Source organism: Crassostrea angulata, chromosome 5, assembly GCF_025612915.1.
Source record: "Crassostrea angulata isolate pt1a10 chromosome 5, ASM2561291v2, whole genome shotgun sequence".
In the NCBI taxonomy this organism is placed as follows: domain Eukaryota; kingdom Metazoa; phylum Mollusca; class Bivalvia; order Ostreida; family Ostreidae; genus Magallana; species Magallana angulata.
The window spans coordinates 51,571,161-51,597,639 of record NC_069115.1 but is presented as its reverse complement, the minus strand read 5'-3'; the positions used below and the strand labels follow the sequence as shown (position 1 = coordinate 51,597,639).

The 26,479-nt window shown below is 34.6% G+C and overlaps 1 protein-coding gene across 3 annotated transcripts in view; it reads left to right on the top strand.

Moving 5' to 3' along the window:
- Nucleotides 1–5,418: 5,418 nt before the first annotated feature.
- Nucleotides 5,419–26,479, top strand: part of LOC128183468 (uncharacterized) — a 58,004-nt gene continuing 36,943 nt past the window's right edge. The window contains exons 1-15 of one of the 3 annotated variants that reach the window (XM_052852449.1): nucleotides 5,419–5,470; nucleotides 7,188–7,402; nucleotides 7,782–8,026; nucleotides 8,500–8,614; nucleotides 8,796–9,059; nucleotides 9,156–9,311; nucleotides 9,757–9,813; nucleotides 10,672–10,848; nucleotides 11,019–11,146; nucleotides 11,273–11,702; nucleotides 12,076–12,147; nucleotides 14,424–14,546; nucleotides 21,914–22,095; nucleotides 22,964–23,092; nucleotides 25,327–25,493. In XM_052852449.1, the coding sequence (XP_052708409.1) occupies nucleotides 7,189–7,402; nucleotides 7,782–8,026; nucleotides 8,500–8,614; nucleotides 8,796–9,059; nucleotides 9,156–9,311; nucleotides 9,757–9,813; nucleotides 10,672–10,848; nucleotides 11,019–11,146; nucleotides 11,273–11,702; nucleotides 12,076–12,147; nucleotides 14,424–14,546; nucleotides 21,914–22,095; nucleotides 22,964–23,092; nucleotides 25,327–25,493 (2,459 nt within the window). In that variant the 5' untranslated portion in view covers nucleotides 5,419–5,470; nucleotide 7,188. Of the gene's footprint in view, nucleotides 5,471–7,187; nucleotides 7,403–7,781; nucleotides 8,030–8,499; nucleotides 8,615–8,795; nucleotides 9,060–9,155; nucleotides 9,312–9,756; nucleotides 9,814–10,671; nucleotides 10,849–11,018; nucleotides 11,147–11,272; nucleotides 11,703–12,075; nucleotides 12,148–14,423; nucleotides 14,547–21,913; nucleotides 22,096–22,963; nucleotides 23,093–25,326; nucleotides 25,494–26,479 lie in introns of all 3 variants that reach the window. The other 2 variants (XM_052852450.1, XM_052852448.1) reach the window with 2 other exon arrangements.

The following is a 26,479-nucleotide window of genomic DNA, read 5'->3' as shown; positions in this document are numbered from 1 at the left end:
GAAATCCGTTTGAAAATCGGACGATGCATTACAGAGATATCGGGGTTTAAAAATTGATTTTTCCGGAAATTTTGATTCCGCGTCCTTGGTTAAAAAAATAGCGTAATGTTCAAAGTAAAATTAATTCGTACCAAAAATAATTGTTAAGTCGTGCTTGAACACATTCGGATTTTGTTAAGTCGTACCAGGAATAATTCGATTTTTTCATCTTTTTATTTTAGTTACTCTTGTTGTTGGTTTAAGTGCTCTGCTTCTTACAGAAACTTCCGGCTTTACTTCCGACATTAACGGAAGACCCACTCGTTGCTTTGCAACGAGCTTTGCTCTAGTTTTGTAAATATTTTCTTTCCCAGACTTATTCCTTATAACAGCGTAGTGCAATGGGTTAGAGCGTTCACAATGAATCTGTAAGTCATGAGTTCGAATCCTACTGGGACTTTTATAATTTTTACCTTCCCAAAAAAATGAAGACGCATTTTTGGTCAAATATTCTAAATCTAAATCGATTAAAGTTGTTTTTTTAATTATAATTTACTTTTATCCACGTTAATGCCAATTTAAAGACCATATCTGTTTGCAAACATCTGTATATCTTAGAAACCAATTAACTATAATAGCAAAAAAAAAAGTAGAGCAAAAGAGCTAGAGCCCCGAAGCATCAAAATGCGCCTTAAAATTTTCACAAAACTCAAGTTTGAAACAATACGAATTGTGATAACTTCTGATATAGGGCACAATATTCTGCTTCTATATGCAGACATATGCATTTTTTCACTTCCTTTTTTGATGCTTCGTGGCTTTATCTCTTTAGAACTTCTCACTTTTTCAACGGGGGTAATCATTTTATTTCTTGTTACTATTGAAGGCAGCACACAGTATATCGAAATGATAGACACCAGATCGTCTGTAAAGTTCGTTTATTTATGTAGCATACGCGGATCCAGATTTTCCCCCAGAAGGGGTGGTGGTTTAGGTATCCGACAAATAATTTAATTTTATTTCCAAGGGAATGGGTCCACGGCCTATTTTCAGTTCCTTTACCAGGAATTGAATGAGTGAATTTTCGGGGGTGGGTGGGTCCGGACCAAATGACCCAATGTATGTAGATACATGTGCGTGTTTTAGTTAAACACTTTGTTAAACGCACAAATATCATTTTTGTATACCGGTATATTTATCCCACTAGATGAAGCAAATATTCAGATGGTGGTTTTTTATTTCTCTAAGAATATAAAAACGATTCGTAATACTTTATTGTAAGCATGATTTGTAATATTTTTTAAAAATAAATTTGTGAATTTGATCACAACCACCAGTATGTATGAATTTTTTGTGATGTGATTCGCTGTCACAGTGAAATAACTGCCCAATTTTTTGTTTATCTGAAGTTGTTTTGTTTGTTTTATTTGTTTGTTTGTTTGTGTTTTTTTTTTTGGTTGTTAAGATCGTCAGTGTTTTAAAACCAGTAAATCTCTTTTAACAGAGTGTTAGAAAAATTATACTTTTGACACTGGCATTATTAGCTTCAAATTAATCATTTTCATGTACATGTAAGTATAACAATATTAATATCGTAAACAGTGTTGTCCGTTGTGATATATATTACATCAAAGGGTGGTCTTATGATATAACCTGTGAATAGGGCAGCTCTATCACATTAAATAACTTTAAAGCCGGCGCTTACAGCTTACATGTTCAATATTATTCAAGATTTTGGTATTATTTACTTTGTTATATGATTCCAATCTAATTTTGTTTTTAAGTCTACCTGCTTTTTGGTTAGAACAAATGAATAAAGACCAGTCCCCACGTGTAAAGTTATGATCAATGGACCGAGATAAAATGCAAAAATATTTCAGGTCAAGGACATAAAAATGAGTTTGATCTTTGGCCTTTCGGAATACAGGAATATAGCTCTGTCGGAAAGACCCGAAAAGTTTTGATTGAGAATTGAAACACACGAATTTTTTTAATGATATAGTTTTGATTGTTTAACAATTAAATTTTGATATGTATTTTTTAAAGGCGCAAAAGCAAAATTAAAATATTTTTAAAGCATATGTTATAATGTGAATAGTATATATAGTAATATATAATAGTAATCATCGAAGAATAAATATACGAAAAGAAATGCAAATGTTGTCCACCGAAGAGAGAATTTTGGATCTCTATCAGAAGACTTCCTTGAAATAACCCAAAGATTAAGTGTCAAGTGGGAGCACTCGTATAGTTAATTAATTTAATCTGGCGCCATAGAATAAGATTACAATGAGTTTAAAAATAGGGTATACTGACCATAATATATGTAAGTCATTTTGATAAGTGTACGCACCAAATCCTGCCCTTTATGTGATTAGAACGTATTAAAATCTAATATCTTTATAACATGACGATCATTCAAATGAATAACAAAGTCAAAAGTACGATGGTACTTGACGTGGAAAAAATAAACCTTAGACTCCTTTTTAACGTAGTGGGCTATTAAAATTGACCTTTATTTTGCTAAGGTTCAGTATATGGTCACTAAATATTAAATAAATATGTATACGGTGCTATTCACTGAGGTTGTCAAAATTTGTTTCACCTTCTTCATTATCCTTTCGTGAAAAAGTAGAACAGAAAAACAACTCTGTCTCAATATAAAGAATAATACTGTACAACATTACACATAACATTTCAAAACAGATTTATTGTAAATCTTAAATCACGATTTCTTAATCCAAACATAATCTTGATCAAGCGATTCCTTTATTCTTTCGAAACATGGTTAAGTTGAAAATGAAAAGAGATGACAAAATTGTCATGTTTTACTTTTTTGGAATAAGTGCGTGCTCCATAACCACCTGTATTTTGAGGTTATTGTGTAAAGGAAAAACTTAACATTGTACATTGATTTTATTCAACTGATTTTTTTTTTAAATTGAAAATGAATTCTCTTCACAAATCCAACTGCCCTTCTGCTTTATTTTAAAAGCATGCTTATATATGTATGTCGGTTACATTTATTGATCACTATTATTTATATATTTGTGGGTTGTTGTTTTTTAAAACATTTTTTATCTAGAAGATGCTCTAAAAATTTGTCGTACTTTGTTAATTATTGCAATTTGATTCAGGCATCCAGTTTTCAATCTTTATACTGCCAGTAAAGATCTTGGTTTTATTAAGATTTAAACGGTATTGTGTTGCTTTATTTTTGTTTGTATAGAATAAAATTACAATGTGCTATGACTTTAAGACTTTGTTTACAATCTCGAGAATTTGTACAAGTGAGTAAGTACGTAAGTTACGTCAAGTAAGTAAGTAACCTTTTGTACATAATGAATGATATTGAATGAAATTTTCTCGTCAAGTTCTGCAGTGCGTGGATTATTCTCAAGTGTTTAATTTTTGTCTCAATTCATAGAAATCAGACATTTATACATTATAAAGTTATCAAATTTGAACGAAAATTTACATATTTATGATATAAGTAATTTTAAAAGGTCGTCAGTATTTTAACAATATTGGGTTTTTTTTAGAGTTAAACAAATTACTAAAAAATTCAATGAAAGAAATAATTTTATTTAACAGTTTACCCCTGCAGGATTAACTCCTGCCGCTGTTATAAAAACATTAAAATTCCTTAATAGCGAGCGCAGCTCGCCGGCGCGCAGCGCCGGCAAGCAAAGCGAGCTCTTAGAACAAGTGTGCGCGGGAAAAAGAACGAGCTAAACCTACAGTTCATCAAACAAATTTTTTTGTCTACGTCCCACAATGCTCACAGGGGCTTGGTTGTTGGATAGTGAATTTCCTAATTATTTGTTCCCGAAGAAAAAATTGATTAAAATTGGTAATCTTATGTGTATTTCTGTGTATTGCAATAAATAAATTCACTGAAACCCCCCGTTTCAGTCATGTTAAAAAGTGTATTCAATGTACTTTAAAAAAAAGTAAAGGGACGACACTCGCCAACTTGGATTTATAGGGGGTCCTCGTTTCAAGCTATGTTTTAAACAAGTTCTTCCATTTCTCCAACGATTTCTGGCGAGATCTAGGTTGGAAAATATTCAAATGACTTATTCCTATCGTCTGACTACATCTGTACGCTGCATAATAAACACATCGTTCTGAAATGTACTAGATACTCGCCAAACTTATCGAAAGCAACGGAAGTTGATGCAAACTCTCCATGTAATCACTGAGGAGATCCGAAAGCATTTGATAAACCAAGAGGAATATCTTTTCGCGGAATTTTTGCTCTCTCTAGATTTAACATACATTTTCGGAACATCTCAGTGATTATATAGAGAATTTACGTCACTCAAAATTAAACTTCCGTTGCTTTCGATAAGTTTGGTGAGTATCTAGTACATTTCGGAACGAAATTCTTGCTGCGCTCGCCAGAACGGTAGCACCGTAAAACATATTATTGTTTAAAAAAATTAATATAAAATTTAACCGATTCTTAACTTTACTTACATTTATCTCATATACCCGAAAACTACCTACTTTGTTTTTGTTTGGTAACCTTAATTGGTTTTCTCCAGTTTAGAAATCTTATTACAAGTTGATTATCAATCTATATGGGCTTAAATGGCTTGTGACGTATAATTAGTTACATGTCCCTTGTTACTAGTATACGTCACTGGGTCAGCTAATGACGCCCAAATATACACTGCAGAGTGCATGAGGCGTCTTTTGTTCCAAGATTTAAAACATTCATGTATTAACAGTTATATATTTCATTTAATATCTAACGATTTACAGTATATTTTTACTTTCAGAAAAAAAAATTCTGAAAATACAAAATGTTTTCATTCATTTACATGTATCTATTTATTCTAGACTAACCTCTCTACGAAAATTTCATGCTATTCTTTAAATAAAATCAAAAGTATTATTAATTCATTTACGTTAATCTATCTGTTTTCAGTTTATGGTAGCGGAGAAAATCAGACGAATTGAGACTACAAATTATGTGTTGGCCTCTACGGTGTACATATGTTCATCATATGGTATGGGTTATGTGGATTCTTCTAAAATATAAATATATTGTTCATTAACCAAAATCGGGAATAATTTTGTTGCAATTAAGAAGGTAGGAGATTTCTCAGTCATAGTCACTCAGGGTTAAGGATGAACCTGATTCGTTTACAACAATCAGAGACATAAATAATGCCATAATGTAATATGTATGTCTCTGCAATAATCCCTTCTGACTAAAAACAATACAAAATACATAAAAAATCAATAGCTTGAGCATTAAATATTTTTAAGTATACTGTATAAGAAACCCGTTTTCAGCAAGCGAGATTCTTTTCGAAATTTGTGGCAATGGTTAAAAAACTGAATAAATGAGGTACTGAACTCGTACGGTAACATTTGTCCTCAAATTTTACCGCGGTTTTTCACGGTTATCTTTCCTTGTTCGTGACGTCACATTCACTTCAGACGCCATTTTGGAAATATTTGGTGCCTCCGAACGCAAGTAGGTTACATGAGAACGATGCCAAAGCTATTGTTAATTTTAAATAAGTAAAAAATCTTGTCTCAGTGAAATAAAATTTAAGTATTTGCCGGAAATCATGTAGTCCCGCACCTCATTTAAACAGGGAAATATAGTGGATGTTTGCATTCAGCCCGAAGACCATTCCGGGCAAAATAAAATATTTGCATACAACAGGCACGCACCTCGTGCTGTATGTTTCGGCAATAATTTACCTATAAAGTAACTTTTAAGAATGCCTTGGCGCCGTAGATGCAAATTTGCCTTAGTCAAGAGCAGATACTGAGATATGCATATGTATATATTGTTCCTGCATGCTACTTGCACTGCTGGGAATGTTGTCACTGACCATACAAACATGCATGTACTTTAGCAATTTTTAGAATTGAAAAATAAAAATAAGTTTTTCATGCTTAAACACACAACCTTATTGAGATTGAGAAAAAGATATTTTATATTCTCGAAGGCGTTGAACTGCATATGCACAATTAATGATGCATGTACATGTAAAGCTAATGGGATATATATAATATATATATTTATAATAATGATGATCAGCGATTTGAACCTGGGCCCCTAGAATCATCTGTCAGGTGCTATAAAAACTGAGCTATCAGGTGTCAGCAATCGAATGGTCTGACTTGCAATTCCTCACCCTTAAATGATCACTATTGTGTTATTTCTTACAGCTAAATCTTGTTATAACTTGGATAATTTCTAGCTTCTTGAGAATGTTTAAGTTATTTCCCATTTTCATGAATAGAACATGTACTTTTCCCTTTGTAATTTTTTTGGTCCCCCCTCCAAAAATAACCCCCCAGATAATTACTTTGATTTTTAAGTGAAAAACACTGTAAATCAATAATAATAATAAAATGTACTAATTAAGAGACAGATCGAATTTTTAAAATATCAACTAAATTCAATGTATATAGTTTATCAACAGTACCAGACAAACAAAAAATAGTTTGTCCCAACTAACAAAAAACGTTAATTATGATTTCCCGATTCAAAAGCCACAGGCAGGTGCCTCTTTTTTTTTTTGAATAGAGAAGATTCACTCCCCATAAAGCTGAAAATTATAATATCCCATAATCATCTCCCTTGTCAAAAGAAAACCTGTCAGTTCCAGGGGTTTGCATGGCAACTTCTGTAAAAAGATGGGAGATATAATGACGGACCAGTTTAAACCAATGATGTTAGGTAACTCATTTGACCAGACATTCAGGAGGCCCTGGTTCAAATCCTGGTCTGGTCTGATATTTTTTCACCTTCTGTTACAAATAATTAAGTTATAGGTATTTGTTTTCACCAGTAGATCAAATTTATTTTTTCGAATAAAAAAAATCAGTCACCATCCATAAAAATGAAACACAAGTGCCTGATGGGCTGAGTTTGAAGTATATACAAAGCTAATATATAGGGAATGCCAACGGTGACAAACTTTTCATTTTGTTAAAAGTTGCTTGTTTTAATCACATGCAGTTCTGAGTAAATGACATCTTAAGTTACTAATGAAGGTACAAATGAATGGGACAGGCCTATATATAGCCTGAATTGTATTAATTAACACTAGTTTTCTTACTATCTTAATAAACTCAAATGCCTTGGTTTAAATAGATATTTCATTACTTTACTATGTATAACCACTAACATTTATATAACAACTTTGTATAACGAAAAGTTATTTGTATTTCAGAATGGAAGATGACTTAAATGAGGAGAAGCTTGGGAGTTATGATGGAGGAACGGTGACCCTGAGCCTGGATGATGCCACACAACTTATCCTCCAGCAGCAGGGACTGCAGGGAGGGGCCCTTCCCCCGGGGACCTACCAAATCCTGACCCAAGACGGAATACAGATTACTGATAACTCGCTGACCATCACTGATGAAAATTTGGCGCAGATATTGGGTAGAACTTTTTATTGTTTATAGGATCTGATGTGAAATGCTGTTAATCTTTGTATTGTAACATTTATGAAGATGGACTTTGAACAAACTTTCCTCCAATATTTTGATATATGTTTAAGATAAAGGAGACCATGTGGTCAACAAGTCGGCCATTAGATTTACCTTAATTTTTAGATATGATATCATTTAGTATAAAAAAATTTCATATATTCGAACTTTAAAAAAATGAATATATTCTAATATCTTTATGATAAGCTCTTCGTCATAAGGAGATGAATATATATAAAACTGGCTACGACCATCATTAATCAAAACCTCTTAGAAATATTAACTAATCAAATCTTATTTATTGAATAGTGTTCTGTGATTGCTTTTCATAGGTGTCCAGAAATCAGAGGATTTTGGGGATCATGCTCCTGCAGATAATGTAGGGGAGATTACTGGAGATGAGGTATTGAACACTCCATCAAATGATGCACAGGCAGGATCAGGGGAAATAACTCAGGGTCCCGGAGGAAAACTGGGGATAACCAGTGCAGTAGTGGATTCGGGAGGGGCAGCACCTAATGGAGAGGGAGGGATTGAGGCAACAGAACCACCCAAGGAAGAACCAACTGACCAACAGGTGGTGTGTATTGTAGCAGTCGATCACTCTGTGTATTAGTTAACTTTAGGGAATTAATGAAAACAAATTGAAAAGTTCTTAAACTGTTATCCAAATGTGGTGAATTGTTTGTCAAAGGACTATATATAATTAGAGTCAAATTTTTTGGCCCAATTTTTAAAAGTTTTTCAGGGATATCAAATTGTTTTGTTACCTTAAAAAAAAGTTGGTATAAGATAATTATTAAAGATAAAAAAAAAATGATGTTCATTTAAGAGGGCCATCTTAGGCCCTTATTATTTATAGTTGTTTGGTAATTGTGTAAATCCTGGACTTTTTTAAGGACAACCAGTCTGGTAAGAGATAAACATTATGAATTGAATAAAGTAAAAAAATATTCTGCCACTGATTGTGTCAAATATTTATTTAATAAATTGTATCAGTATATTTGATTTACCTGTAGAGATTCATATTTAATTTACCTGTATATACAGGATCAACCCATAGTTACTTGGGAAAATGCTGAAGAAACTGAAGAAGAAGAAGAAGAGGATAAAATGATGGAAAAATCTACCACATTCTTATCTGATAATGCGAAGAAAGCAACAGGTTTGTATAGATGTACAAAAGTTTCAGTTTATCAAATGGTAATTGTAGAAGAATAGATTTACATTCTTGCATTTTTTCCACATTATGTGTGTTAGTAAAGATTTTCATGTTAAAAAGTAATTGCTATTATTAAACTATTAAAAAATGGATTTATAATATGTTGCCTTGTCTTACTTTACAGACACTAATGACAACTCCGGAAATTCCACTGTTCCTTTGGAACAAAACATGTCTTCCACTCAACCAATTAAAGATGTTCATGTGATCATAGAGCAGGAAGCCCCGCCCATGACAAACACCGCAAACACTGGGGCCTCGCTTGATCTCTCCAAACCGATAGAAGTGACCAATGAGACTATTGTTATCATTGACGGCAAGAAATGTGTTCTATCAGCTAACCCGGACACAGGACAGCTGTGTGCCTACCCTGTTGTGACCCCAGAAGGTATGGTCTAGGCTGCTGATTTTATCATAGCAATTTGCTTATGTCTGGGGAAAGATTTGTATTCATGTATTTATAATGTATCTTATTCATGTACAGTAAAAAGAAAACGTGGAAGACCTCCAAATTCAGCTCGTAAAAACCAGATTATAGAACCCTCACCAAAGAGACCCAAAAAGAAAGACCCAGTACTAATAGAGACATACATAGAGCAAACGAATGCAGCGGAGGGTCTACTGGAGCTGTCCAATACAGGTACTGTAGAATGAATTAGTAGATGCTCTAAATAATAGACAGACAATACTAAAGCCATTCAGTACAGGTAGTGTTGAAATAGGGCTTACCAATTCATCTGTACATCTGTTTATTGGCTCCTTTTACTTATAGAATTTGTAATTCCTGTATTACTGGTGTTTGGACTTGCAGCATATGTATTTGTATACCGGTATTCCTGTACATTATTATCTGTCTTTTAGCTAAATCACCTTATTTGTATATCAGTCAGTCAGTTTATTTTGAATGAGCCTACCCGTAGCTTTCTTGGAAAATTACTATTTACTGACTGAAAAAATATAGAAATGAGCAGATATAGATATAAGACATAAAACACTGAACTTTTTTCATATGCTTGATTGTTGTAATGTTTACTCAATACTTTTTGTAAACATTTATCTTATTTTTTTTTGTCCTATGGGAACAGGTCCAGATGGAGTTAGGAGAAGTGGCCGAAACAGAAAGAAAGCCAAACTTTTGGATGGTTGGTATTTACTGTGTGAGACTAGTCAGAGTTTAAATTACTATGTTAATTATCATTTTGACTGATGATGTTAAATGCTACAAGTTGTAAATGAAGGTTGTACTCTATATTCATACGTGACAGATATAACCGTTGGTGGCATGTTTGATCAAAATTGTCAATGTATTGAGATGAGTTTTATCCTGTTGTTAAAGACTATGAAGTGACAGTATACAATTAAAGTATACCATTGAGGGAGTCGACAAGATTCCAATTCCTCTCAAGCAAGCCTATTTCCCTCACCTCTGGAAATAGGTTTGTTCTTGGGGCTCTGGAAACTTGCTGACCCCCTCAGTGGTATATTTTAATTGTTTTTTAACCAATACAAACAATAAATCAGAAAAAAAATTCAAAATGATACCTGTATAAATTTATTTTGTTATGTAACCAATTGCAACAAAGTATAAGTCATATAATTAAATTGCACATGCAATGTGACATAGGCGATATAGATGAATTTGTGAAGCCAATCAAATAGGGCAAACAGAATTAAATTATTTGATAATGAATATTCATGATTTTATTTGGATCTTTTCTTTATATTAAAAGAAATTGCTAAGGTGTATATCACTTCATCAAACTGAGGCACCATGTTGCAAGGAATCAATCTGTTTTGTAGGGAATCGTCTGTTTATGGCAATTTTTAAGGAATTATTAGAATATATTAAATTACTTATATGTAGTGAAAGTCAGTCTGTTTATGGCAATTTTCAGGGAATCAATAAAATATATTGAATAACTTGTTTATATAGTGAGATAAGGTAAGGGGTATAATAAAATTGTCTATATATTCAAATGATTTTTGTCTTGTGATAACAGACTATGAAGTGACAGAAATAACCAGTGATGATGAGGCAGAACCGGGCCAGGATGAGCCAGCTGATGATGCCGAGTTCTCCCTACCAGGGGTCAGAAAGGTCAAGGCCGAGCCTGCTGAGGTCAGCCCAGTGACCTTGACAACTATGACCCCAAGGAACTTATTCACACCTACAGGGCGTAAGTGGTAGAAGTAGTGATGATGCAGTAAATTTGGTTCATAACGTGCTTTTGTTAATGTTTGATTATCAAGTATTGCTTTGAAAAATACAAAAACAAGATAAACATGATAAACAGCCTCATTAAAATCATTCTGTATGAGAGTAACATGTCTAGAACTTCTCTTACAGCTGTCAAGAGAGCAAGGGGTAGACCCAGGAGATACCCTCCCCCCGGGCAATCTAATCTCCCCACCCAGATCCCAGCAGTCATCATCCCGGGATCCAATGGACCAACCATAATGATGGCCCCTGTACAGGTATACACAGCAAAAAGATGTGAAATTGATATCAGGATATTTTTGTGTGTTAAATTTTCAGATTTGGCTAATGATAGAGAAATCTCATGTCTGATTAATCTCTGTAGTTTTACATCTGTTTTTAAGGGAATTTCAAACATGAATGCCTTGGCAGAGCAAATAAAGAACCTGCCTTCCATTGTCACCACCAAAGTGGTGTCTCCTCTGGCTCCCAAACCTGCCACCAATGTGCCTATAGCTGTCAGGGTGGTGGGTGGTGGGACTCAGAGTTCTAGTGTCTCTACCACCACTACTACCAACATAATACAAACCTCAGGGGTGGGGCAGGTGCCCTCCAGCTTATCAGTGGACACAAGTGTGGGGTCTAGTATGTCTACCAGTACAGTGAGGGTGGGGCTTTCAGGCATGGTCACCTCTCAGGCCTCGTCCAATGCAGACACCCTGTCCATCAGTCAGTCTGTGTCAGACAGTGTGCCCTCAGAGACACTGCCCGCCATAACTATGGAGTCAGACGAGATTGACACAAAAGAACAGATCCCTCTGTTGCCCTCTGAAGGTAATCTTAAGAAGTTTTGTACGTATGCTAAGGTGTAAAGTAGATAAGTAAATTCCAATTATTTGCAGTTTCCATTCATTTTCTTCACAGAGGTCTCCAGTGAGGGTTGGGGCATAAGTGTTTCACAAACATTTCTTGTTTAAATTAGTTTGATTGTTTAATCTAAGTCAAGAATATTCACATAAGGATTCTTTGTTGCTCTTGAATTGCTAAAAAAGATTTACCAGTTTTCAGTTATTGAGTTTCTGCATAAATGAAGAAAAAATGCAATAATATTTTGATATTGTAACATAATGCAAGGGAACTTTGAATTTTCAATTGTATGCGAATAAATTGAAGATGAGATGAGATTTCTATTGTTTTGTATATATAGGAGAGGAGAATTTGAATATCGGTGAGGCATCAGGCTCCACTGAAGAGGAAAAGCCTGAGCAGCCATCGGAGGGTAAGGAGCCTAGATACACAACACGTCTACACAACAGTCTGGATACACAACATGTCAACACAACAGTCTAGATACACAACATGTCAACACAACAGTCTAGATACACAACATGTCAACACAACAGTCTAGATACACAACATGTCAACAAAACAGTCTAGATACACAACATGTCAACACAACAGCCTAGATACAAAACATGTCATCACAATAGTCTAGATACACAACATGTCAACACAACAGCCTAGATACACAACATGTCAACACAATAGCCTAGATACCAACATGTCAACACAACAGCCTAGATACCAACATGTCAACACAACAGCCTAGATACACAACATGTCAACACAATAGCCTAGATACACAACATGTCAACACAACAGTCTAGATACACAACATGTCAACACAACAGCCTAGATACCAACATGTCAACACAACAGCCTAGATACCAACATGTCAACAAAACAGCCTAGATACACAACATGTCAACACAATAGCCTAGATACACAACATGTCAACACAACAGTCTAGATACACAACATGTCAACACAACAGCTTATATAGAAAACATGTCATCACAATAGTCTAGATACACATCATGTCAACACAACAGCCTAGATACACAACATGTCAACACAATAGCCTAGATACACAACATGTCAACACAACAGCCTAGATACCAACATGTCAACACAACAGCCTAGATACCAACATGTCAACACAACAGCCTAGATACACAACATGTCAACACAACAGCCTAGATACACAACATGTCAACACAACAGTCTAGATACACAACATGTCAACACAACAGCCTAGATACAAAACATGTCATCACAATAGCCTAGATACACAACATGTCAACACAATAGCCTAGATACACAACATGTCAACACAACATCCTAGATACCAACATGTCAACACAACAGCCTAGATACAAAACATGTCAACACAACAGCCTAGATACAAAACATGTCAACACAACAGCCTAGATACACAACATGTCAACACAATAGCCTAGATACACAACATGTCAACACAACAATCTAGATACACAACATGTCAACACAACAGCCTAGATACAAAACATGTCAACACAACAGCCTTGATACAAAACATGTCAACACAACAGTCGAGATACAAAACATGTCAACACAACAGCCTAGATACACAACATGTCAACACAACAATCTAGATACACAACATGTCAACACAACAATCTAGATACCAACATGTCAACACAACAGTCTAGATACAAAACATGTCAACACAACAGTCGAGATACAAAACATGTCAACACAACAGTCTAGATACACAACATGTCAACACAACAATCTAGATACAAAACATGTCAACACAACAGTCTAGATACACAACATGTCAATACAACAGCCTGGATACACAACATGGCAACACAACAGTCTAGATACACAACATGTCAATACAACAGCCTAGATACACAACATGGCAATACAACAGTCTAGATACACAGCATGTTAACACAACATTCTAGATACACAACATGGCAATACAACAGTCTAGATACACAACATGTCAACACAACATTCTAGATACACAACATGTCAACTCAACATTCTAGATACACAACACGTCAACACAAAAGTCTGGATTCATACTTTGGTTAGAGTACCCTGTCATATGAATGTGTTAACTATTTCAAGTTTAATCATTGTGTCACATGAGTACCTGGGTATAACTAAGGATATTTGAACATCTTTTCACATTGGCTTGTCACCGTTGAGGAATAGGATTATCTCACACATGTATTGTACACACATGTTACAGAGTTGGTGGAATATCCTCTCTGGATTTTGCCAAAAATCTTAAGACTTACTGTTTCACCTGAAAATGAAGAACTCTTATTGTGGTGTAATGATTTAGTAGAATGATCGTCTCACCTGAGTTCTTTTGATTGACAGTATCAGAAATTCACCTGAGTACAGTATGTTTTCATAGAAGGGTATTGACCTCCTTGATTAATCATTATAATACTGAGTATTACTATTACCCTGGGTGTATATGATTTTGGTACTGCTGTCCTTTTTATTGTCAATTTGGAGATTTTATTTTTCCTGGAATACAATTACATACCAATTTGAGATGTAAAGTTTTCATGAATTTTTATTAGAAGATAGACTTTTTCTTGTTTTCTTTTAACCAAAATTTTGCCCAAATAAAATTATTATGTATTAAAAGTAATTTGCTGTAAGAGTATCTGAATTTAATGAGTAATTTTAGTTTTTCATTTGTTTTAGAAGATGGGATAGCAAAAGGGAATTTGATTAAGCCTGCAGATGACCCAGATCAGCAGACAATCATCAGAATTCCAGAGAATCTTCTTCCGTTGTTTATGCCAAAGAAGGATCCAGTCAAGTTGGGTAAGTGTACCTTAATTGATTTTGAAAATAGTGTTTCATTAACTGTGAGTTCAACAAGTAAGCTAGACTAGCATCTATTGTTGAAAAAAAATTGTTATTCAGTGGACATAAAAAATTATTCTTAAAAAGTCCACCGAAAGAAACCAATTACATAGCTCAAAATTGATTATAATAGGGGCAGCTAAAAGGACAATCCTAACTCAGTATTAAGGGTCTGTGTTCCTCCAACTGAAGTGCTCGTATTCTTTATGATCATTTTATACCCCTTAAAATAGAAAAAAATGATTTAAGTACATGAAAGTTAAGCTGGCTTTGCATGTTCCTGTAATATCAAAGTAATATAATTGTTTTTAACAAAATAACATGTATCCAAACATAATGAGTGTTGTTAATGGTTTTCCAAATATTCCTGGACATGTTGCTTCTTTTCCAATCTAAGTGGCCCTGCCTAAATGCAGTTAGTCCTGAATTTTTAGAGCACATGTATGGTGATGTACTGTAGATTCCTCATTTTATGCGAGTACTTAATTCTGCAATTTAACTGTTTTCCGTCAAATTGTGGGAACTAAAAATTGCGAATGCTGAATTTTTATTATAGTTTAATCTTTTTTACTTATGTCCAAATAATAAAAGTAAGGTTTTAAAATTTGCGAGATATGCTTCTCATGATTCCAGGCGTATATATATTAATTACTCAGGTACCCAGCAGGCTTAATTGGCAAGTAGATGTCATGGTTTTCAGCATTTTACATCTCATACTTTTATTATGTTTTCAATAAAATAGTGGGATTTTGTTTAACTGCATGCTTACACAAATGATGTCATTGCTTCTTCTAAACTTTGGTCATGCATGCACATGAGCTCTTGTATTTGGACTTAATATTGATGGAAAATGTAGAGTGAAAATGGACATGCAGATATCTCCACCCCTCCACTATTCTTTGGACTCTGTGCTTTGTACATTGACTGATGTGAAGAGTAAAATGTGCACAGTAATACCCTTAGCTTATTAATCACTGTAATACCCTTAACTTTTTAATAATTATGTCCACACATCACATTTATAACGCCCACCCACTGCATGTGGTAGAGGGTTACAAAGCGGAAGGTTGGAGCTGGGGGGCTACATTGTACCATTGGTTGGTTGTCACTCATGTCCTTTACATGGCAGAAATATGTATTACATCTTATCTGTAAAAGGGCCCTTAAATGTTTACAGATTATTATATAAGTTTCAAGTTGATGGGCTACTTATGCATTCTGACATGCATATGGTCATGAAGTTGGAGTGTAGGGAAAATGGAATAATTGGAAGGAATAAGAAGATTGTTATGGCATACATCTTATGACAGCCGGTTTAATCCCCCTTTTAAGAGTTAAAGGAGGAAAAATAAAATGTGATTATGTCATCTTAATTGAATAAGATAAATCTTCTATGAATTAATGCTTAAATATTACAGTTTGTAACGATATATGCAATTTTTATTTTTTTAAACCATCTTGTTTCATGTTGCATGTGGTTATTTTCCCTTAAATATGATGAACATATTCTTTTTTTAGTTGGATTACAAATCCCCCAACCATAAAACTTTACTTCTTTAAAAATAATTTGAAAATCAATTCATTTTCTAAATAAGGTTAATAAGTCCTAAAGCCTGCGTTTGTGCACAATAGATATGCATTTTTCTGTATGGATAGAACTGTGGTAGCATCACGGTCTGTCAACACAAATTTCCCATAAAGCAACAGCTCTGCAGCTAGGCTATTTTTCCAGAAGACTATGAGATCTTTGAGTATTGATTTGTCATTTAGGTATTTTTTTTTCTTGAATAGAATGAAAACGAGCATTACATTCTAAATTACAAAGTTACATACTTTTTCACCAAGTTGTACTGGGAGATTAAAGCATCTGAATTTAAAGAAGAACAGTTCATTAATATATTAAGTTTAAAATTATAATCTCTAGTGTGAGCATTTTAGAAAAAAGTTGATAATGGCTGCATATATTTAAAATAATGGACAAAATGTCATTTTCCATGAATTTTTTTGTTCCTCTTTTATCCAGTTCTGAGGATTAAAATCATGTCACATGACATTTTGTGCACATATGTGTATCACATTCAAAAACTTGGTATGAAGTTTGCCCAAGTCATACTTTTTAATCAGTTTATGGAGTTGTCTTTCTTGGCCCATCTTTTGGTAAGCTTATAAAGCTACACCAAACAAAGAAACAGAGAAAAAATCTGGTTAGAAGGTTACTGATTGGAATTAGGGTTACAGTCGGTACATATTTAATTTCACTTTAAGTAAAAACTCTACCGCCAGAGAGAGAGAGAGTAAGAGAGAGAGAGAGAGAGAGAGAGAGAGAGAGAGAGAGAGAGAGAGAGAGAGAGAGAGAGAGAGAGAATCAGTCACTACTTGTCAAAATCTAGAATTGTGTCAATTGAGCTGTGGTAGTGATCTATAGTGGGTTTTTTCCCATTCTTTAGGTAATTATCTCAATGCTTGTCCCCATATATTTCGTTAATGAGGCCTTTGATGATCATAAATTATGCACTCAATCCATTGTACCTACTTGTTCTTTAACCTCAAAGGAATTATGAACATAAATAAACAAGAGTTCAGGAAAAAGTCCACATGCAGAGGCATGAAGTGAAAATAGCCTGTTGTTCATTATGATGAGAAAAGTCTGTGAATGAAATTTAAGACTATTTAGGTTAAGCATCCTTTGAGGAGGTAATCCCCCCAGAGTGGATCACTGAACTCGGTGTACTGTGTGTGCAGGGTTCGAAAATCTCACTGAAAACTGCTCACATGGACTCCTCGGTCAGTAAAAGCAGGCATTCTCCCAGGCTCGTATAGCACCAGCTTAATTGTCAAAATAAACCTTATTGTGAGTTAACTGGTGGTTGGGTCACTCAAGGTTAAAGAATAAAAATATATAAATATTGATGATAGATCTAGAATTTGTTGATTATAGAAATGAAAATTTTTGGAGTCATTAATAAAAGCATGTCTTTATTTGATCTGTGATAGCATTTATCATCGTGTTTTGACATTCACACACAAGAGGTGGGAAGTCGACTTTCAGCTGACTAATAAAGATTAAAGCCTCGTGTTGATTTATATATGTGACACTTTATTTCGCTGATGACACTTCTGTGAAATTTAGCAATCTGTCAAAACAATGTATTGCTTTTGAGCTAAAAATGCCAAAGAATTGCAAAAATTCCATGTAGGTGCAGTAATTAAATAAATTGGTCTGAATCACAGCCGAATTCCTATATTTCTTAGGTTAGTTGAAATTATTATGTAACTTTTAAGATATATCTTCTCTGGAAAAATTGCTATAATTGTTTATGTGTAAGGGAAGTCAAGTTAAAAAGGATTATCATGTTTTATGCAATATGCGTCTGTCTCCCCCAACAATGGCAGTCTCAGCTGTCACCAGGTATTTCTAGATCTATGGAATGAAGGTGTGGCTGTAACATATATCAAATGTATGTCGCTGTGGTCAGAAGTAGCTATACTAGTTATAGTTCTTGGAATGCCATGACAGAGTACCAGTCAAATTGAGCTGAATTTTGGATATACATGTATTTGCATTAAAAGAAAGTTGGCATAGTACTGACAAAAAGAATTAAAATGTTCAATTAATTATAGTGCTTTTTTTCAAGTTAATCTATTATTTTATATATTGATGTTTAATTCTTACATGTCAAATTAGGTATTAGCAGCCCAAGGTCATACATGTATAAGGTCAAGGTCATTAGTCATCTTTTTACAAACATCAGAGGCAATATTAGATTAGCAACTACATTAGCAGATACTCTTTATAATTTTTACCTAAACAAGTTTGGGATCTTTTACTGCGTACATAGAAATAAACCTGATTGATGAATGTTTCATGCAAATTTCAGTTATCTAATGAAACAATTTGTTTTAGAAGTGCTATCCATGTCTCTTATAGATATGTATAATGCTTCACTCCTACAATGATGATGAATTAATGATTAATTCATACAACAAGGTTTTCAAAAAAGTAGGTCAGGAATGACCTATAATTTTATGCTGGTGTTTGCATTTGTTGAGGACGTCTTCCACAAGAAGTATTGTTATATCCTTTTTTCCTGAATTGTCTAAAGAAGTTATTATACAGAACTTCCTTCTTCCAAAAATCCTTGACAAAAATAGCCTCCCTCTTTGTCATTCATGTTGGAGTGAGTGGAGACCTGAACAAGGGTGTTTTGTTTCTGAGTATGTTAATATATCGTAATTTCTTCTAAGATACCTAGCTGCACTGTTGGTAGGATTATGTAATGCCCAAGCTCTGATAAAGTTGCATTTAGATTGTGGAAACACAACATACAGCACATGCTGCTTAACTGTTTATCTAATTTTCAACAAGACTCTTTTTTGAGAATGAAAGTAAAGTCTAAAAATCTTTATGAATGGCTTGGGAAAATTTTTTATTTGTCAGAAACCGCAAGAGGCGCTGCAAGGAAAATTTTTTTCAGAAGAAGAAATTTAAAACTGTAGCCTCCAAAAAAAATTGTCATATAAGTTTTCATGGCCAAAAAAAATCAAAATCTAGTTTATTGATACAGAAAAGTCTGCAAATACAGAGACACTGCACTGTCCTCGCAGCTCTGTTGGAATGTGTTTCATTCTGCCTTATATCAGGGTACCCTCAGTGGCTCTGACAGCACAGATGTGGGCAGGGCGCATTTCCTGTTCTAAAGCCTAGTCAGGAGCATACAAATCTCTGTGTATTCACAAAACTCTTTCATTCATTCACTCATTCATTCATTTTTTTTTTCTGAAACTGGAATTTGATCCTGCATATTTTTGGTAATTGGTATTACATGGTCATACCTTTTCTTAGTGTGGTCGTATAAGATTTATATAACCTGGCTTTTTCTTTACGAAGAGAATAAAAGAATGTTTTTTATAAAGCAATTTTTATTTTTTTTCATGAGTGTAGATTTTCATGTTATTGATAATTTCATTTCTTTGAGTGACTATGGGAACCAAAGAAAGCATTTGACACCAAGCAATTGAATGCAAGGATGTTCTTAAATGAACCAACCAGTTACAAATAAAAGGATCTCATTTATTTCAAGAGATGAATGAAATACTGCTATAATTGGAACTATGTAAATTGTACATCCTCTTTTGTTGAGTTTTCAAGGTCTAAAAAAAAAAGCTTAAATTCATTCATTAGAAATGCAGAAAGGAAATGTAGCTCTGTATTTGGTTTTGGCTAAAGTAAATCTGAAAGGAGGAAATAGAGAGTGAACTTCCTCCTTTTCTTTTTCTTTCTTTCTTTCTTTTTTTTCTTTTGTGAAAGCTTTTTCCAGCAGTATATATATTTTTTCCACTGACCCACTTACATCACAGGTTTTCCAATCAGCTGATATGTGCCACCATGTTCTGTTTGGTATTTGAAAAATGAAAATCTGTGTGTGATTAGATTAACTCTGTTTAAATGCAGGAAGATGACTAATCTGCTACAGGGCTTTTTTATGGCAGATATTATCAAGCTCTGGAAATTTCTACTGATGCTGCAAAAAATGGACTGTTCCCTGTTAACCAGTATTTGTGCAATATATATACAACTTGTTGAGCTCTGGCCAATTGCAGTGTTCCATGCTTAGATGAAAAAGAAGTTTGAAGTAAAGCACATGACACTCATCGTGTACATAGTTTTTCACTTGAAATTGACTCCATGAGCAGGATTTTCCATTTTAATGAATTCTGATTAGTCGGCATAAACACTTTTATGTAACATTTTAAATGATGTGGTTTTTTAATTTCAACTGATGAATTTGCTGGTTGATATCTCCTTTAAGTTGTTATCCGTGCCAATGATACCATTGTCTCCCAACTTCCTGATCGTAGCCCCCTCTAGTGGCTGGAGGGTTAACTACCGATGTCAGCAGATTTTGTTATGAATGAATCGAGCCTCTCTCTCCCACCATGGCTGACCTTGGCTGGGACTGGTTGTAGTAGGGTCGCTAGTACTCGGTATCCCGTGTCACACAGGCTGTGAGCCAGTTGTCGGTGACAACAGTACCTATCACTTTACACAGGATGGGCCCTACCAACCAGCGCTGCATCAAAACAGCATCAAGTGCAGACATTTATAGAAACAGACAAGGATGCAGAGTGGGGGAGGTCTCGTACCGGCAGCTATAGTCCGTTTTAATAAATAAACCTCTACAGTTTACCATACTGCCAACACTGCTAGCATCTAAAGTTCCTCATAGTTTTAAAGACATTATAAACCTTAATAATTTGTTCATTTATTTCATTTTATATGTATTTTTTTTATTGTTTGTTTCTTTATGAGGGGGACAATAAAGACATTATTTTTGTATCACCGTAATTTGTTAAATGTTACCAAAGTTTTCATTTTCATATGAAAAATTTCAAGTTTCATGTGGCTATGGTTGGTTAGAAACAAAAAAGAATGTGCTGAATCAGCAGATTATGGAGGACAGCAATGGTTTAACGAAATCTGCTACTGTATGTGGCCTATATAAAAAAGAGATATTGATATTTTTTTAAGATCACTAGCTGCCATGTGGTTTTGGTAATTAGGGCCCCACTGCGTGTGCGCACTTGTTAAAGACATATGACTTCGCCTGAAAGGATTATTTTAATTTCGTTTTGCAGTAACGCAGCACCTTGCATTGAAGTAACAGAAAAAACACGTTAGATTTGGGGCCCGTCAAAATTAATCTTAATTGTCCAAAAATTCCTCACAAATGTTTCTGTGGTTTTTAGATTACATGGAGTCCACATCATCAAAGGTTTCTGTATTTAAAAAAGAAATATCAAATATGAGAATGAAAATGACAAGGAAGCGGTGTTTTTTGTATTGCAATTTCACCTTCCATCGGGGATATGAAATAGCAGTTTCCCTTTTTGATGTTTTAATAAAAGTTCACAGGAAATCTGCAGAGTTTGGGCACTGCAGCACTTGACGAGTTTTATGAGTTTTGGAGTGTAAGGAAAGCACAACTTGTTAATTATATTGTTCAAAATTTTATAAGGGCCCTGTGAGACCATCTCTCTAAAGTAGTTTCAGCTTTGGTTGTCTCTTTTTTTTTGGCAATTAGAATTATATCCATTATACAATAATTTTGGGATTATTTCCGCTTTAATCCATGCAGATATAAAATAATTAATGCTTTAATTGGTGAAATTGAAATGGTGACTGTCACAATTCTAGATGAGGACTTCAGGTCTACTTGTGTGTGCAAAACACAGTTTATCATTGAATTCAATACATGCACTGTATAAAAATCCAAATGAGGCCAACTGTCAATATATAATTAATTTTTTTCATCCTAAATTTCCAGGTTTGAAGCTCAAATTTAATGACCAGGAACTACAGAATATGAAGTGTCCCAAATGTGACTTTCAAGCCTTCTACCCCCAACAGTACCAGAGTCACATCGCCACCCACCCAGAGGAAATACAAAAGTGCAAGTGCTGCAACTTTGTCTCTTTTGAAGCAGAGAGCCTTTTGGCTCACTTCAAGGTGAATGGCAGTGAGGGAATGAACATATAGCTAGCTTCCAGAGAGAGAGAGAGAGAGAGAGAGAGAGAGAGAGAGAGAGAGAGAGAGAGAGAGAGAGAGAATACCGGTAGCTAGCTTGCACAGAGGGAGAGGGGGAGAGAGAAGAAGCATGTAGCTAGCTTGCAGAGAGACAGGGAATAAGGATAAAGCTAGCTTAGAGAAAGAGAAATTGTAGAAGAAAGGACAGGATGTAGTACAAATGGCTCTGATATATAGACAATGACACTTGGTACCATTATACACCATAGATAGTTATCAAGTGACCCAGGTCTAGGAGTGGTGTGTCCGGACCCTGACCACCCCAGCTGTCGGCACTCTTACCCCCTGATAAAACTAGCTATGACTTTCATACATGCTGCAACAGATGCTGAAATGTCACTCACAGAATCCTAAGGCAAAAACGGTGGCTGGAACCCTGTCAGTTTAGATTTCATTCTATGGATCCCTTCCCACTTTTTTGTGTAGTTGGTGGTATTTTTTAACTGTGAGAAATAACTTGGAATGACATATATCAGAGAAAAAGTGGCTTCATTGAGAAGAATGCCATGAATAACTGCCTGCTACTTAAACTGTGTGGCATTTCCTCACTCTAGCTTCCCAAGACAATGGCTTGTTCCAGTCTTTAACATTTTTTATAACTTTCTTCATTTCTTACAAATCATTAAAATGTCTTTTGTCCAGTAATCTTGACAATAATACCAAAAAAAAACAAAAAACAAAAAAACAAAGTTATATACATACCAATTTAGGCTAATCATTTTTTATTATTGCATGGTCAATTTTACAGGGGGGCTAAATTATTAACCAAGTTTTATGTTTGCAATTTTAGGAGAACCACCCCAGATGTATTTGCAACATTTGTGATTTTATGGCAGAGCATGCTTACATTATCAAAAGACACATGATGAGGCACAATATGGAGGGCTGCACTTGTCACATGTGTGGGAAAGTATACAAGGTAATGCTAAAGTACTTATTGCATTATGTTCACAGGTGTGAAGGGAAAGTACCAATATATACAAAATATACATTTTAGTTTGTAAAGCAAATCCACAGGCCTATTGTTTTTCCCAGCAAATTTACTTGTACATACTTATTTTACAAAACCCATAGCTACCTATAAGTTTCCATATACTATATACCGTATATCCACGGTTTTTTTCACGTGTCACAAAATTTGCGAAAATGGGGAAAATGTCTAGCATATTTATTTTGCGCCAGTCATTTTTTGCGATTTAAAAAGTATCTTATAGAAAATAATACAGAATATAATTTCTGCATATTCAATAATTTGCAATTTAAATACACCACAAAAATTAGATCATCGCGAAAATTACCGGATATACGGTAATCTAAGATTTTCGTATTTATGGAAAATCGAGCGATAATGCGATAGTTTAACCTCTATGTTCAGTAGGTCTTGTACACGAGGTTAAATGTGTATTGACTCCTGTTCCTCTAGTTTTATCACTGGCATGTTTCTGAGGGCCCCCTAAACTTGATTACAATTGCAGAAAATATGTATGAAAGAAAGCGGGGCTAATTGAATTCTTGAATAAAACTTTAGACATCCTACTGACACAGAAAGAAACTGCATTGGGGGTTTATGATATTTTGCTCATTAACTGAGAGATGGGGGAGAGATATTTTGGCTGTTACCACCAATGTGCTAACAAAATACCAGTAGATCAAGGGAATCCCATCAAGTTCAAAGCTATCGCATGTATCTAAAACTCTAAACCATATAATGCGTTAATAGCTTTATTTTTAATAACAGGAAGTATGCATTGAAGTTTGTAAAAACATTGTGATAGGAACAGGGTCGCGACCTGAAATGGACACAGGTCATCTCCCTTCAATCCCAGCACACTGAGCACTTCCTGTGTAGGGGGCAGGTGAGTGCTTCAACGACGCTGGCTGATCCAGTTCCCTCCCAGGGGAAACCTCACCCAAATGGACTGTTTCATAAAAACATGTACCTAAACACTCATTTAAGTGAATAAATCATTAGGGAATGGAGAATGATTGGGTGGTGGTTTAAAATGTTTTATATTAATGAAATTATTTCCAGAAATCAGAGAGAGAAAGAGAGAGAGAGAGATGCCAGTTTAAAAATAATGAGTAATATATCCCCCTCCCTGGTTTTTCTTTATTTATCACGGTCCTAACCCCACCCCCTTCCCATTTCACTTCCTCTAAATAAAAAAGAACGACCCATTTGTTAGCCATGAAATATTGTCAAGTACTATTGTTTTCCTGTGACTGCTAAATATGATACAGAATGGTGTCTGACACAGTACAGAGAGTTGAGAGAGCACCACCAGCCTGTGGGAACTCTACAAACTCTCATTCAGCAAAACCCAGTCACAAACAGGACTTTACTCACTTAATTAATTGTGTTTATTTTTATTCATTGCAATGGTTCTAATTATTATATCATCATTAAATAATGAGAGGTTAATGACACGTGGCATACAGGCTCAAAAACTATTTTCGGTATTAACGTAGAGCAAACAATATCGCAATTTTGGAGTGAAAAAAAAAATTATTGCAGATAGAGTATTTCAGTTAAATGCTGGTCTTGACTAAGACCCTGTAGTTGTCCAATTTACTGCTGAGTCAGCAAATAGTACAAATGATGATAATCTGGGATGGAGATCAGACAACAGGCCTGGTAATCTGCTCGTTGTCCTTTAGGAAGCCATCTGTAGGCCTGACTCACCATGTAATCACACACTGGAGATGAATCAGGCAAATTTACATGTACACTACTACATGTACAGTATCCAGGCTCCGCGTTCACATAGTTTACATGGAAGACTCATGTTTGAGGGAGAGAGAGATATAGAGCTCTTTCAGCGATTCAGTTATTTAAATGCATACAGTCTCTGCTCTAGTTATGTCCTTGAATAATTTGAAGTTGATTAGATAAGTCCATAGAATAACATATAGCACCAAATTTGTCATCGATGGCATATATATCAATGAAAATTAATTACCATTGTTGTTTTATGCACTGTCTTAAATTTGAATTACAACATACCAGTCAATCTTCAAGAAACTAAAGTCTTACAATGTCTATCTTTTTATAATTATGTGCATAAACTTTGTAAGACTGATGGATCTTGAAAATACTAAAGTTTAGCAATTTCCATGTATATCTGTATATTTGAATTTGCATACTACTTGCAGGACCAGTATATCTTGAAGATGCATGTCAAAATGGTCCATATGCCTGCAGAGGTATTGTTTGAATGTACTGTCTGTTCCAAGAAGTTCACACGGAAAGCTCATCTGAAGCGCCATCTACGGATCCATGAGCCAGAAAAACCATACAAATGTCCACATTGCGACTATCGGTATGTTATGATTCAATCTTTTTCATTAATAATAAGAATAAAGGCCCAAGTTTAACAGTTATTTTTTGGTTTAAATGATGGTTCATTTGTCTTTCTAATTTAAGTTGTAATCTTGTATTAAAAGTCAAAAGTTAAACAGGTATTATTGAGTTTATATTTTTATCAACTTTTAGATGAAACTTCAAAGATGATGAAAATACTTTGAGAAGATAATATTAACAACAACAAGCGCTTATTAAATTAGAAAAAATATTATTGGTTAGAGTAAAGCTTTATCAATCCTTGCTTTGTGTAGATGGGCTATCTATGTCACAGCCGGAGGTATACAAACAAGGTCTCCTGCGGCAGCGAGTAACTCCTTGCTCTGGGCTGGAAGATGCACTTCCTTCCTACTTGTCATGTGGACTTTCCACACAAAAATTCTTTTGGGATTACATAAAGTTTTTTTTATCTGTAGAAAAGAAGTGTCATTTGAAATTAGCGTAGTTAATACCAGGAAACTGGTAAAGGTGCAGTTAAATTTGAAACCTGTTCTCAGTATTGCCCTATATTACACTTTCATGTGAATAAGATAGATATGAATGATTGAGAAACATTTGCAATAAATAATGTTCTTTCCATATGATGAAACCTTACCTTTTATGGTGGTAGAATGTAGCAATGGGTGATATTGTATGACGAGGGTGATATTTTCCAAACCTATTGCCTGCACCAACTTCAAGCATGTATGGTTCACCATAGTTAGTAGCTGGCATCATTCAAGAGTTTGAAACAAGGAGTTTTACAATGTAAATTTAATTCACCCGGATTCGTAAAGCCTTACTATCCTACACCTGGAAAGTTTGCTGTTGATAACAATTACTATATTATTACAGATATTCATTTCATTCAACAATGGTTTTCTTTGAAAGATAATTTCTAACAAAATTTATGTGATATTGCGAAGCTGTAATGTACAGAAAGCTGTATGTACAATATGATGGCTT